Here is a 13,489-nt window from a genome sequence, read left to right as displayed (position 1 = left end):
TAAATACAGAAACAAGCATTTAAAAAAAATACATTTCACCACTCTTATGAAAACTGAAACCTGAATACTGATCCATTGGGACAGTCATACTCAGCTACACAGGGCTGCTTTTTAATACTTTGGTAATACGAAAATGGGTGGAAATGAGCAGGATTCTATCTGCAAAACCTCATTTGGGCCTCTTTCCCATACCAGAGTTTACAGTAACTGTTAAAAAGTATCGATACACATTCTTCTCTCCATTAGGGTCACATTTTGACTGCCTGAAAAGTATTCGCAACATTATTTTGTTACCTTAGGGGTAAACTTGTACAAAATCTGCCCACAGACCACCTCAATGTTAATGAATCTGCAGCCTAAAAACTTTGCAAAAGTCCAAGTGAAAGTAGGTGTCTATCCAAATAGTACTGTTTCCTTCTTCGTTCATTGAGGACGTGTGCAACAGAAATAGTAGAAATTAAGAAAGCTTAATAATAACAAAAAGTAAAAGGCAATTTAAGACAGTGTTGCTAAAAAGTGGGAAAGCAGTTTCCAGAAAACCCAAAACAAAACAGGATTATCTTGAATAGTCTCTTAAATTTATCCCTGAATGCACAAAGCAAGAGTCATACTGGTATGTTTATACCAATAATTATTTAACCCAAGAGGCATTCATATGTTCTCAGACACATTTCAGAACAAAAACAGGTTAGAAATTCTACATTATGTTTATACATGCAAGCATTTTATATACACAAATATTTAGTTGCTAAGGCAGTATCTTGGGCCCTGACATAACTGTTGGATAGCAAGTAATTGTTCATCGTAAGACTGAGAGTCACCATAATCTTGAACAGCCATCGCAGGTTCAAAATCCATCTGACTTACGCCACAGACTCCACCAACTTACCTGAGAGAAAGCAAAATGCTCAGGACTTCAATGTCTTTCTATTTGCATTCAGCTAACTAATGGTAAGTTTGCCGTGGTGCGAAAACATTCTAAGCAATAAACTTTGAGTATGTTCAGCTTGCGCCTGCAACTCTTTTTATTTTAAAAGCACTAACCCACACTATGAACGCGGAGCCTGACAAAGTTGCCTTTGCTTACATAGCAAGGTAATTCTAGAGTTGCTTTTAGGAGCATAAACTTTGGCACTCTTAAAACATTTACAATCTATAAAATAAAAGCAGACACAACTACATCTTCAGCTTAATAGCACAAAAGAGCACAACTCTTTAGGAGCCCAACAGTGACCTCTAGGAGTGCAGAGATGTATAGGTGTAGAGCACCGGGACCTGCAAGCTGCAGAGCAATAGTCCTTTCATCTCAGGAGAAAACTGGTAGTGAAAAACACAGATCAGCAAGCTGAGTCCCTGGTTTATCTCTCTCTCCATTACTGGGGTCATAGTTTTACCAACTCTTTTGCTGGGTTAGCTGGCAGAACCACTGAAAGATGCCATCCTGCCCTGTCTCTGTTCTCTGCCTTTGTCATCAGGTGAATCCTTGCAGACATGCAGTGAACTCAACTGGGGAACTGACATGCATCAAAACTAAACTTCCCCCCACCCCCCTCTGAATTAGTTTTTAATCACATCAGTACCCGGATTCAGATCACTTCATGGCTGCAGTAACACTTGTGCTGGTGTGAGAGAGAGGAAAAGTGAAAATGGAAATAAGAGTGATGACTTTTTACAGCCGCACCAGCAGCTCACATCACCTCACTGTGTATATGGAACTATGGCGTAACCATCCACTGCTCAGTCAGTCACGTACTGCTCCTGGCAATAAGCACTAAGCTAGAGCTAACTCTGGATTCACCTTCATCTAAAACTTGTTTACAACTTCCGAAAACAAACACGATGCGATTGTGGCAGCTATTTTTGTAGCGGTCTTGCACTAACATAGAAGCATCTGTTCTGTAGTTCTCACAACACTTTACACTGGGGAAGAGGTATTACTTCTAGGCATGTTTCAGGTCTTGATTTTTTTCTTCTTCCACAGGAGCAGAACAGCAGTGTTGAGAGAAGGCAGCTATGATGATCCAGCCCTGGTTACCCAGCCCTGCCTACCTTGGGCAAACACATCTGCACTTCCTGGAGGGACCTGTGGAGTATGTCTGGAGGGATCAACTTTCTCTGTCTACCATTAAATACGGGGCACCACATAAATCTTAATAATAGGAAAATTAGGAACCTCCTCAGCAGCGTTCAACTCCAGTTGGAGACAGACCTTGGGTCTAAAAGGACCTAACATCTGATCCTGACTCACCTTGTACACATGAAACAGTCAAAGTGAATAGTAGATGAAAACAAAATACACCTTAAATGTGTAAAAAAAGACAGACAGAAAGCCAGACAAGAGCAGAGACAACATCTTAAAACCTTAGTTCAATTACGCAATGTAATTTACAGTTATTTTTGTACAGAAATGTCTGTCCAAAGACATTCAGCTACATAATTTAGGAATGTGTTAATGGCATACATTTCTCTAAAAGCAGTAATTTTAAGGCTGCCTTTCCTGAGTGTCTGCTACAGACAAACAGTTCATTTTTGAGAGAGAAGAAAGAAAGAGAAACACAGGAAGAGGAAAGCAGAGACTTTATAATACTGAGAAAGCTGTGTGGGAGCACTAACAGTCCTCAAATGTGGCCTAAAGACTGCATGATGACACTGACAAGGTCAATCTAATTCCCTTGTCCTAATAGACCTGAAAACCGATCCTCATTAGAGAAAATCAGCCATTGACATAAACTAGGTGGAACCTGCTTTAGCGCTGCTTCCCGTTCCTGAACAGTATAGCTTTCTTATGATAGATGAGGGAGAAGTGAGCCAAGGTTTACTTTAATTGCCAGCTTATCACAAGCAAGTATCAGATTTGCTACACGCTGTCCCACAGAACCAAAAATCTATTAACATTTGCCCAAATACCCTCTTACAGCTCTGGAACATGCACAGCCTTGAGCAGCTTTCACCTTTGCCATCATCTGTAAGCAGTCCCATTTTCAGAAACCCACAAATTCTTCACTTTCATATTCAACCACTTCATATCCTACCACCTCAGAAATTTCACTGGGGCAACTACTAGAGCAAAGGTATAGCAGTTAACTGGCAAAGTCAAGAGGTAGGTATCAGGTAATGGGAGACAAAGAATAATTCCCTGTGGCTTTCATTCAAAGGAAAGCAGCTGTGAGTGGTTCAGGTTGGTAGTATTTCCCCTCACTACTATATTCTAATACTGTATGGTTGGTTGTGATGCAGATAATTCAGACTGCTCTTTAAGCTGGGTATGTGGAATTTGCCAACGTAAAATTAAGTTTACAGCATGTTTGTTATGTCCTTTATTAGCCTGTGAAGTGGTAACGTCATTATGGTTTCTGGACTCTTCCTTTGCAGACAGTCTTGTTACTTGAGCTCTCTCCAAGCTATACTAAGAACTCTCTCTCCACTCTCTTCCTATTTCTCACCATCCTCCTTGGAAAACTCTGCCAGCTAGAGGAGACATTGACTGAGTAGGCTTTTGCTGAGCATCTGCCATCACATTTCCTCATTACACTCTGAAATTGTACTTTCTAGTATTCACTAAAGACACGGCACAGATGACTTGTCAAGTTAAACATCCTTCCTGTGCAGTAACAGCACACTATAAAGCCCCTGCCCCGTAACTTAAATGAACATAAAAGGATGCACACACACAGCCCCCAACAGAGTTAAAATAGATGACTAGCCATGCCTAAGAGCTAAATGCTGTTTTTCTATCACCTAGCTGCTGCAGTACTGCATTTTCTGGAGATAATATAAATTCTGTATATAAAACTCAGTGCTTTTCCAATGCACAGTTCTGCCTCTCCCTCTGAGGCCTGAGGAACCTCCATCTATTAGTCTCTTACGTTGACAGACTCTCAGACCAGTGGCAGCATCTCTCCTTGAAATCTACAGGCTTGTCCTGCTCCCAAAGCTTAAAGGTGCCTTTCATGCTACTTGAGTAGAATTTCCGCTCAAAATGCTTTGATGCAAATTTTGCCCTCAGGGACAAAGCCAAGGAAGATACTGCCCCTGCTTTGAAGTCGCTCAATGTCTTACTATAACAAGCTGCCTGCCGAAGATGGATATTCACAGAGCCTGCTGGCCTGGGGAACGAAGTCTAGGTTTTTTCAGGTGTCAGAACAAAACACAATGATTAACACAAGCACACCGAGCCAGGTTGTCTTTTTCAGATAAACAAGCCTAAACAACAATTCAAAAAGCTAAGAAAAGCTTCTCCAAAAACTTGAAAAGGCCAGAAACCTAAAAATGGCATTTTTGTCATTTCTCAGTGCTATCCTATTTCACAAACTTCCAAAGTGAGGAATACACAAAAAGTAAAAGCAGTTCACAAGGCAAGTCCATTAGCTGGATGAGAGCTCCTTACCCCCACAAAGGAAAACCTACGTCTGCAGCACCATTACTTACAGATTCCTGCATGGGATGGCTGAGAGGTTTGTCGAGAGCTGCCATGCTGCTCGGCATGTCTGGGGGATGTGACAGCTGGGGCCCATGCATGAAGTCATTCATTGATGTGCCACCGGGATTCCCGTGCGGGAAGTCAAAATTGCCGTGCCCTTGGTAACTGTTGCCTAAAAGAGAAACACATGTGATATGAAAGAAACTATTTGTTTTCCTAACATTGATGTTTCAGAGTATCTTGTAAAAGCTGTGCAGGACAGCATCATCCCTGCACAGCACAGGGCAACTGCAACGCTGAACATGACAACGCTGTGGTCCCCACTGCCAGAGCGAGCTGGAGGAACAGGGAGGAAAAAACGGCACTCGGCTTTCAAATACTGGCTGCTGCAATAACTCATGTGCATGTTGTGACTAATTGAAAACTGCTGACATTTTGAAAAACTACTGTCAAGTCACCACATAAACTTAACCAAGTCAAGAAGTGAAAGGGATATTAAATTCTATGGAATATTTGCATCCGGAAGCATCTCAGTGCAACTGAGACCGACTGCCCAAGTCCAAGATTATTTATAGGACACCTGTTATTTATGTCTACACTTCTATGCACTCAGTAAGATTGTGGCATTGCTGCAGTTTCTGGTGAAGCTAACTGACAGAACTGTATCAGGAAGATGCCACAGTACCAGTTATATAGATGCCACAGCACAGCATCTATTTTACCTCTTCTGCAGTACAAACAGGCAACTTCCATTAAGGTAGCACAGAAGAGGCCTTCATGTCTAATTGGGGTTTGTGATGTAATCCTCCTTGCTCCCACAAAACCTAACAACATTCACTTGTCTGTCTGCAAATACAACATCAGTTTTCCCTTCCTGGATTTGTTCCTCTCATTTTCAGAGTTACAAACTGGCTGCCTGTAGTCTGTGTTCAGCGTGTGGATATGCACGCTCATAATGAAAAACTAGTGAATTTATGAAATCCACCTAACTGCAGCCTGAAAAGATGTTCTCCAAAGCAACAAAATTCCACACCAGTTCGGAATAAGTGATTTGGATTTACCCCAACACATCTACCATCTAGCAATAAGCCTGGAGTCCCCTGTTGCTCTGCAGGACAAAAACTGTATGACCGCTGTCACTATGTTTTGATCTGTCCCACCTCAGGCCAGTGATCTTCACTTGAATTCTAAAGAAAGGATGTATTCCAATACAGGGATTTTACTCTCCGTATTTTTTCTGTCCAGATCCCTCTGTTAACGCTTCCAACTGAGATACCAACTCTGGTGGCTTATTTGCTATAAACACTAAAGATTGAACTAAAGCCACTCAGCATTTTTGTATAAGCAACAGAATTGGACGATACTGAGCTCTGAAATAATAGAATAGCTTTGGAGCTTGCACAGAGAGCCTGCGGTTCGTCAGCTGAAGTACAGCAGCTTTAAACGTTCAAGTCAAGAAGGGAGCTTGACAAACTGAAGTAGCTGCATCATTTGCTCTTTAGCACAGCTTCACAAGCAGAAGTTTAATCTCAGAGGAATAGAAGTCATTAGCCATGTAAGAGTATTTCTCAGAGAAGTCAGGACTTTGATCTATCATGTAAATACTGCAGAGCCTTACTAATTCTTATTTTGTTAATCTGCAAACTGGATGAGTCTCACAGAACATAGCTGCTCTTGTCTTGCTTCTCAGGAAAGATTTAATAGCAGGGAGCTGGAATAAGGTCTTGTATTACTGAGTACTTGTTACATTTGCAAATTAAACTTCAGTATGCTTATTGTCAAACCCAAATAAACAACCATAACCCACAGTAGTAACACTACTACTTTGCTCTAGAATATTGTTAACCAGAAGACGCTATCTAATTCTAAACACTAAGTTTCAGCGCATGTATTGATGGAGAATGAAGATGCAAGGCAGTATGCCCCGGGAGTTACAGCCATGCAGCGGCATGCCCTTCTCTGGGGCAAGAATTGTGCCACATGCTGAGGGACAAACCTATAAAGACATTTAGGATAACGTGGTGCTCTGCATTGATATGCCTATTGCAGGGGAAATAGGAGAGCGTGGGTTTCACCTGCCATTGATGAGTCAGGGCTTTGAGAAACAATGACTCCCTCTGCTACAGAATCCACAGGGGAACGCAGGAAAATAACAGTCTAGGCAGCAATCGTTACACAAACCCTACACCTCACTTCATGTGACTACCCTGTCCGCTGCTGATTATGAGCTAGAAAGATGATGAAGAATAGACGGCTCTGTTCTCATGCTCTGACTACACTTCACTCCTACTAAACGAATGAAAAATTTGTGATTCAGTGCTCTTGACTTTGTTATAGTAATCATTCATCTGTTTGAAAACCTAAAAGGTTTTATCATCTGTCACCAGCTTCACAGTCATTGGAGCAAATTAACCATATTTTTGCATGCAATCCATATTTTCTTCAAATGCCTGCAAAAAGCACATATATCACCTTGTAATCAATTTGGGGATTCTGATGGTGTGAACAGTTGGTCTTTTCCCAGAGATGAACTGACTCATACCATATTACTTGCAAAAGAAACAGTCTCTGGTTTCATATTTTCAGAATTGTCACTGTAATTGAGTTATTCATAATATACTAGTCATTTGAAAAACGTATCTCCACTGCTTGTATTTAGTACTCTGTTTTTCAATCCATCAGCAAATGGGTAGAGGAACTCAAAAATAATTTTCTAATGCAAAGGTGTTTGCAAAGCAGTTAAAAGCTCTTTAAAAGTCACCCACTTTCTGGGTGGCCTACCAAATGTCACCCACCTCCCCACAATTTAAACAAGTAGCAGGGTTAATGGGTCAAGTTCTCTACTTTGTAACTTCTGTAGCACTAGGAGCCTTCACTTGAATGAGAGCGGAAGAGAAGGAAAATGGACAGAAACATGAGGAAATACGTATATTGTGGCAGGCCATGAACATATAAGGGAACATACAATGTTTGTTGGCTCAGGGAGGCCTGCATGGCAACAAATATGACAAGCACCAATTTCCTTACTAAAATACATTTTCCTCTGAAAAGACGATTCTTAAATTAAAAGACTGATGCAGAATTTCAGAATTGCAGCCATATAATTTGCTTTCCCCATGCATCTCTCTGAGAAGACGCGCTGACATACCTGAATCACAAAGCTGACTGAACCACTGACTTCTAGAGTCACCACGTGGGTGCACAAAGCTGTAAAACTAACCTTGGTTACCATATTCAGTGGAGTTGTTGCCTCCTGGAGGAGGGGGTAAGGATGGGTAAGGTGACGGGCCAGGACCCAATGCTGCAATCATCTCCATCACATTTGGCATGATCATCTGACTTGGACTCATGGTCTTAAATCTTTTTGAGGGAATGCCATCTGGGTCATCTTTGATGTGAATATCTGACTTTATAGGGACCGGCCTCCAACTGCAAGTTGGATCAATGGTAACTTCTTCAAACTCTGAGCTGTAAAATAATGTGAAAATTTTAGCACATTAATTGACTTTTTTTTTTTTTAATCAATTCTGCTGAAGTTTCCATAAGAATCCGCATGGTAACAAATGTTCTGAAATGCTCTAGTATAATACAACCTCAAGATCCTTCACTCCTCAAGTGTGTGCCAAAAGCAAGTTTTAAGAGAGGCAACTGTGAGAGCACATTTCTGTGTTTATCCACACAATGAAATCCAAACATATCTGTGTGGTATGCCACACGTGAATCAGAGGGACTACTTGAAAATATAAGAAAGCATTTAATCCCCTATTCTCACTCTTCCTTCTGCTTTGTTGGTGAGGCTGCCATTAGGAGATAACATAAACAAGATCTATTAAGCAGATGGAAACTGATTCACTGTATCACTAGCTCCACCAAGGAGCCATGAAATAGAATATTCAAGTTCAACCACTAAGACCTACTTTGGCATGACCATCTCAGTACTCATTAATGTATCTCCTAGTTGCTTAGTCTTGGATATCAGAAATTAATAAGTTCACTTACTTTTGTATAGCGTTCAGAATACCCCACATATACTGGTCAACCTCCAAGCCCTCCAGCAGAGCAGTTTTACTAGAAAGGAAAAAAACCCCAAACCTCATGTTAGAATACCACTAGACACGTGTGAAAGAGGGATGGAAAAAGGATAGGTTAATGATGGAATTGGCAGACTGGGATCCACCAACTTACTATCTGTAACGCACAGTTCGGAATGATTTAGGGCAAACAGTTTTAGTTCTACATCTCCATTACCAGGATAATAGCATTCTACATCAAATAGATGAGATAAGGACAGATCTACTTCTGTGTGTCCACAAGCTGTTCGCATGCTTTAAATCAATTTTTTAGTGAAATATATTGCGAATGTAAAGGCTTTTCAAACATAGCAGATTTCTCCTGTGAACATCAGCTAGCACTTTTTTTTTTTTTCAAATTGGATCTTTTTTTTTTTTTTGAGCTACACAGTAATAAGGCTTCAAAGAAACTATGTATTACAGCTATTTTACTTAAGACCAGCACAGATGGGGACAGAACAAAACAAAACCGGAAATGATTTAGTTATGTAGGCACTTAGATCTGAATGCAGGTGCTCATACTCAGAGAAACAGGGCAAAAATTTTAGCCTGGATGTATGAATACATAAATTAAGAAGCAAGACATCCAGTTCTTGTGATATTTTTAGCCTAACTTAGAGGACAGAAAAGATTCAGGTTGTTCAGAGAAAGCACCTGCACTTTAGGATCAATCATGGACAGTCATTGAAACAAGCTCGTCTCAAGCCTGCAACGTCCACAGAAGCAGACAGAACGGACAATCTCCACTCCTGTTTATACCCAACATTGGCTGGCACAGCAGGGATTGAACCGGAGACTTGCAGAGATCAAGTACAAGCTGCTGCAGATCCAGCTGCTTGAGCTAAGGAGTCCAGGCTCCTCAGCTGAGGCTGGAACAAACTCGTAACCCTGTGGGGACTGAGGACAGTAGGTTGCAGACACTGAACTGGCCTGCAGACGTTCTGCAATTCTTTCTGCCCAGTCAAACATAAGAATGGGCAGTCTGTAACCACTTCAAAGCTTTTTGTTACATTTCTTCTGCAGTGTACTAGCTCTCCGGTCAAAACATAATGTTGAAAGTATGCCAAGGTATCCCTCTTTTCCTTTATGCAATCACTACAAACTTCTGCACTTTGGAAGTCTTTTGCTTTTTTTAAAATCAGTCTTATTCTGGACTAGAGTCCTTTCTGCTTTCTGCTTGCACTTTAATTTGTACTTGATGCTGACTTTGACTTTGTAGGATCCAACTCCATTTCCTACCTAATTACTAGGAAATGTTGCAGTCTCCAAAATTCCCCCTCTCCTTGAACACTGCCATTAACTGCGTATCTATGTGAGTCAGAGCTCAGTACCCAAGACAGTTATTTGGCATCCTTACTTACCGTTCATCTGGGTGCTGAACACTTTAGTATCTACACATTCAGAGTTCAGTAATTTGGGCATTACAACATTAAAATTATACAACAATAACTCCAGAATAGACTATCCGTTCTTTTGCCATGGCATGTTGTTGTCTGGTAGATGCTTATACTTTATAATCTAGGGGAAAACAAACTTCCAGTTCAGTCATTTATGTAGATACCTGTGTTATCAATGAAAATATTTGAGCTTCTTTCGAACTCTACACAACCCATTGAAAGCCTGTAATGAGAGCTCGCAGACTATGTATTTTGTGAGAAAGTATCTCATTATCTGTTTTTAAATTTCTAATAATCCAGGGTGTTCCCTCAATTTATGAAATACTGCAAGAATTCTCATTGGACTTTATGCTATTAGATAAGTGTAATATATCCACTTTATTTCCTAGTACTTCCCTTTTCTCCACTCCATGACTTAAATATAGTCTGAATTTGATAAAATTGTGTACAACTGCATTTCATGTAATATGGTTGCACTTACTTGCATACCGGACACCTCCAAGTTCCTCTTTCACAGTTCAGTTGCAAGTAAGATTCCAGATCAAAGCACTAGGTATCAGAAACAAAGAAGAGGGGGAAAAAAAAAAGGAAATAAAGAGAAAATACCGTATTAACTGAATCAGTTGGACAAAAGCAAAACTGCCATGAAAAAAGGTCTACTAGCGCTGAAGACTAAACCAAATAGCTTCCTTTCTCCCTCTACATTAAACATATGTATACATAGTTAATTATGTAGGTGGACAGACACAATGAAATCCCATTTCATTAGGCTCTCTCATACAATAACCAAGCTAAAGGTACTGTAACAACACATAGCTGAATACTGCCAGGACACTGGCATCTACTCACTTGTACATGCTTGCAATCGTGACCCCTTGCTGGGAGCTGAATCCGCCGGAATGTGATTGGACACTTCAGAGACACTTTAATAGCAGTTTGCTCTACTCCATCTTCCCCATTTAGTGTCGCGTTACCAGAGGAAGCTGCTACGCTGCTGAAGTTCCTCTTTACTGTTTAGGAAGAAGGTATGTGTATGTGTGAGAAAACACCAGTGTACTGTAAATCCTAATGTAGAAATCTGAAAGACCAACACTTCAACCTTTAAGGGCCAATTTCATGGACAATTTATCCATATAGGTGTATTATGTGTAATTTAGAACGTTCTCCTGAACAGATAAACCATCACACACGTGTGATTCAGCTATACCCTCAACCAAATAAAGTGCCATACAAGCACTTAAAGCAGCACTAAATAAATGAAGAATAATCTTTCTACACAGGGCTTTTAGGTAAGTCAAAAACTAATACGGGGAAAAGCCAGAGAGATTCTCCCGGAATGGGTGAGCCCTCGTTAGGGTTACCCCCACCCAAACAGCCTTCAGCATTTGAGGATAAAGAGGATTTAATCTACGCACATGATGTTCTGGAATTTCCTAACAAACACAGCTTAAGGATTTCAATAATCAAGTAAATCTTGTGTAGAAATAGCTTATCACAACTGAACACAGGCATTCTGGAAAGCCATCACCCACACAAAACGAAAACTCACTCTTAGTGATACAATGTTCTGCTGGGAGCAGGCGTTTCTTTAGTAGACCTTGAAGTACAGAGCGAACTGATGGCCGGTGTACTAACTGCAACACGAACAAGTGTGACTGAAAGAAAACACATTTTGTTACCAAGAGAACCAAACACGCATGGTAAATACACTGCTGAACAGAGATACATTCTTCCCTTGGACATGTGGCTTCCGTAAGAGTCTGATGCTTGCACATGAAAGCTGGTTCTGCTTTGCTGCGCACACGCGCTCCCTTAGGGATACTCTGCATACTGTGCAGTATGTTGTTCCGTGCTCCAGGAGCATAACGTATACAAGGGCTTTAAAAGAAGAAAAGATTTTCTGCATTTTCTCCCTCCTTAGTATTCAGAATACACAGGGCTGACGTATTCACCTCTGACATCAGGGTTTATTTTTAAAACCCTGGATACTTTGACACACTCTAGCCTACCTGCCTGCCCTCACACTACGTTGGAAGTTGCAAAAACGATTTGCTACTGACGTGTCTGGAACCAACTGAATCTTCTTCCCCAACACAGAGCTCCTTGTGGATTCACAGGATGCTGCCCCTGCTCTTAGCCACCAGATAAATGACAGTATGTGGAGAAACATCAGTGCGATGCAAAGCAAAATGGAAGGATGGATTCCTGTCAAAGTGCCTCACACTGTGACCTTGGAAGAGGTAGCAGGTTGCTTTCTTGTCAGTGACAACAGAACAGTCAAAAGCTCAGACTGTATGTGTGCACCACTCTGCATTAAAAATACAGTACTCATCCCTGAGAATAACTAAACCATGGAAAAGGAGAAAGGGGAAAGTTGCATGGTCTAGACTGCATCATGGAACATGAAAAGCTATTTGAAAAATCATCACCACCACCAATGATTATGGTGTTGATGTTCTTATGTCAAACCAAACGCAGTTTAATACCCTAAGTAAATTAAATTAGTACCGGACAACAGTTTGCATCACATTCGTCTACCTCTGCATTAATACACTTTAGCTGCCTTGTTACACAGGCACACACTAAACAGGTAGGAGACCAAACTCCTTTCCTGCCCTAGACCACAAGCATCTTCAGAGACAGCAGAAGGATACCACTACATTCTGCAATAACTCAGCAGCAAAAATGTCCATATTAGCACTCTGACTGTGTCAACATCATCAAACAAGCACCTTACCAGAAAAAGGCATGGAAAAAAATGAGAGTAAGGCTCTTTCAGTTAAGGCAACATTTGCAAACTGTACTAAACAGCAAGCTCAGCATCAGCAGCTGCAGCCGTGAGCTCAGTGTACTTACACAACAACATGCTGTGACTGTAATTTGAATCGTGTTTCTTCCTGGCTGACAGACGTGCTTTAGGTGCAGGGGTTTATGAGATGTCTTGTTGTCGCCACGTTCGATGGTAAGTGGGGTTGCATTAACGCTGACCTGGACTGAAGCTGGCCAGTTTGTGTTCATTTGTCTGTCTTCATGGTGATAGCACTTGAACTGCAATTCCAAGTCAGACCTGTACAACAACCAATAAATCTTCCTTTAACTTTGCTTTCACGTTGCAGAGGGAGGTCGTTTTCATGCTAGGAATGCTTTTTCTTTATCAATCAGATTATTTTTCTAGAATTATTGCCAGTAAAGGATACAAATATTTTCTTCATAAAAGCCCTTAACACAAGCAGACTAATTAACACATGATGAATTAATGATGCAAGCATGCCACAAAGTATTTGTTACTATTTTACACTTATAAAGGACTTTCCAAGGGAACATCTCAAACCACTTTGCAAAACCAGACCACAATATGATCCTGCAGAAAGAAAAATGTTCACATCAGTTAAGTCCTCCCTGTGCATTACAAGTTAAGAACAAGAAAGTGATACGCTGCAGTGGGTTGTACTGGAAGACTGTGGATTCTTCACTACTTCAGAGCATTTAAAAAAGCATTTGAATGAACGCTTGTCAGACAAAATACAGGTACAGCTAATCCTGCCTTGGAACAGGTAAATCAACTAAGATAAAATGAGCCCTGTATCTCACCCCGCCTTGGT

The 13,489-nt window shown here is 40.9% G+C and overlaps 1 protein-coding gene across 10 annotated transcripts in view; it reads right to left on the bottom strand.

The window, feature by feature from the left end:
- The window catches only part of ZMIZ1 (zinc finger MIZ-type containing 1), a 352,580-nt gene that overhangs the window by 7,649 nt on the left and 331,442 nt on the right, over nt 1-13,489 (bottom strand). For all 10 annotated transcript variants that reach the window (XM_063339621.1, XM_063339622.1, XM_063339620.1 and 7 more), the window contains 7 exons: nt 12,744-12,954; nt 11,437-11,542; nt 10,737-10,897; nt 10,369-10,436; nt 8,420-8,488; nt 7,641-7,888; nt 4,429-4,592 (listed from right to left, as the gene is read on the bottom strand). In XM_063339621.1, coding sequence (XP_063195691.1) covers nt 4,429-4,592; nt 7,641-7,888; nt 8,420-8,488; nt 10,369-10,436; nt 10,737-10,897; nt 11,437-11,542; nt 12,744-12,954 — 1,027 coding nt within the window. The remainder of the gene's footprint in view (nt 1-4,428; nt 4,593-7,640; nt 7,889-8,419; nt 8,489-10,368; nt 10,437-10,736; nt 10,898-11,436; nt 11,543-12,743; nt 12,955-13,489) is intronic.

The sequence above is a fragment of the Chroicocephalus ridibundus genome, chromosome 6, assembly GCF_963924245.1.
Source record: "Chroicocephalus ridibundus chromosome 6, bChrRid1.1, whole genome shotgun sequence".
Lineage (NCBI taxonomy): Eukaryota > Metazoa > Chordata > Aves > Charadriiformes > Laridae > Chroicocephalus > Chroicocephalus ridibundus.
The sequence above is the reverse complement of the archived record's forward strand: the minus strand, read 5'-3'. Positions and strand labels throughout refer to the sequence as shown.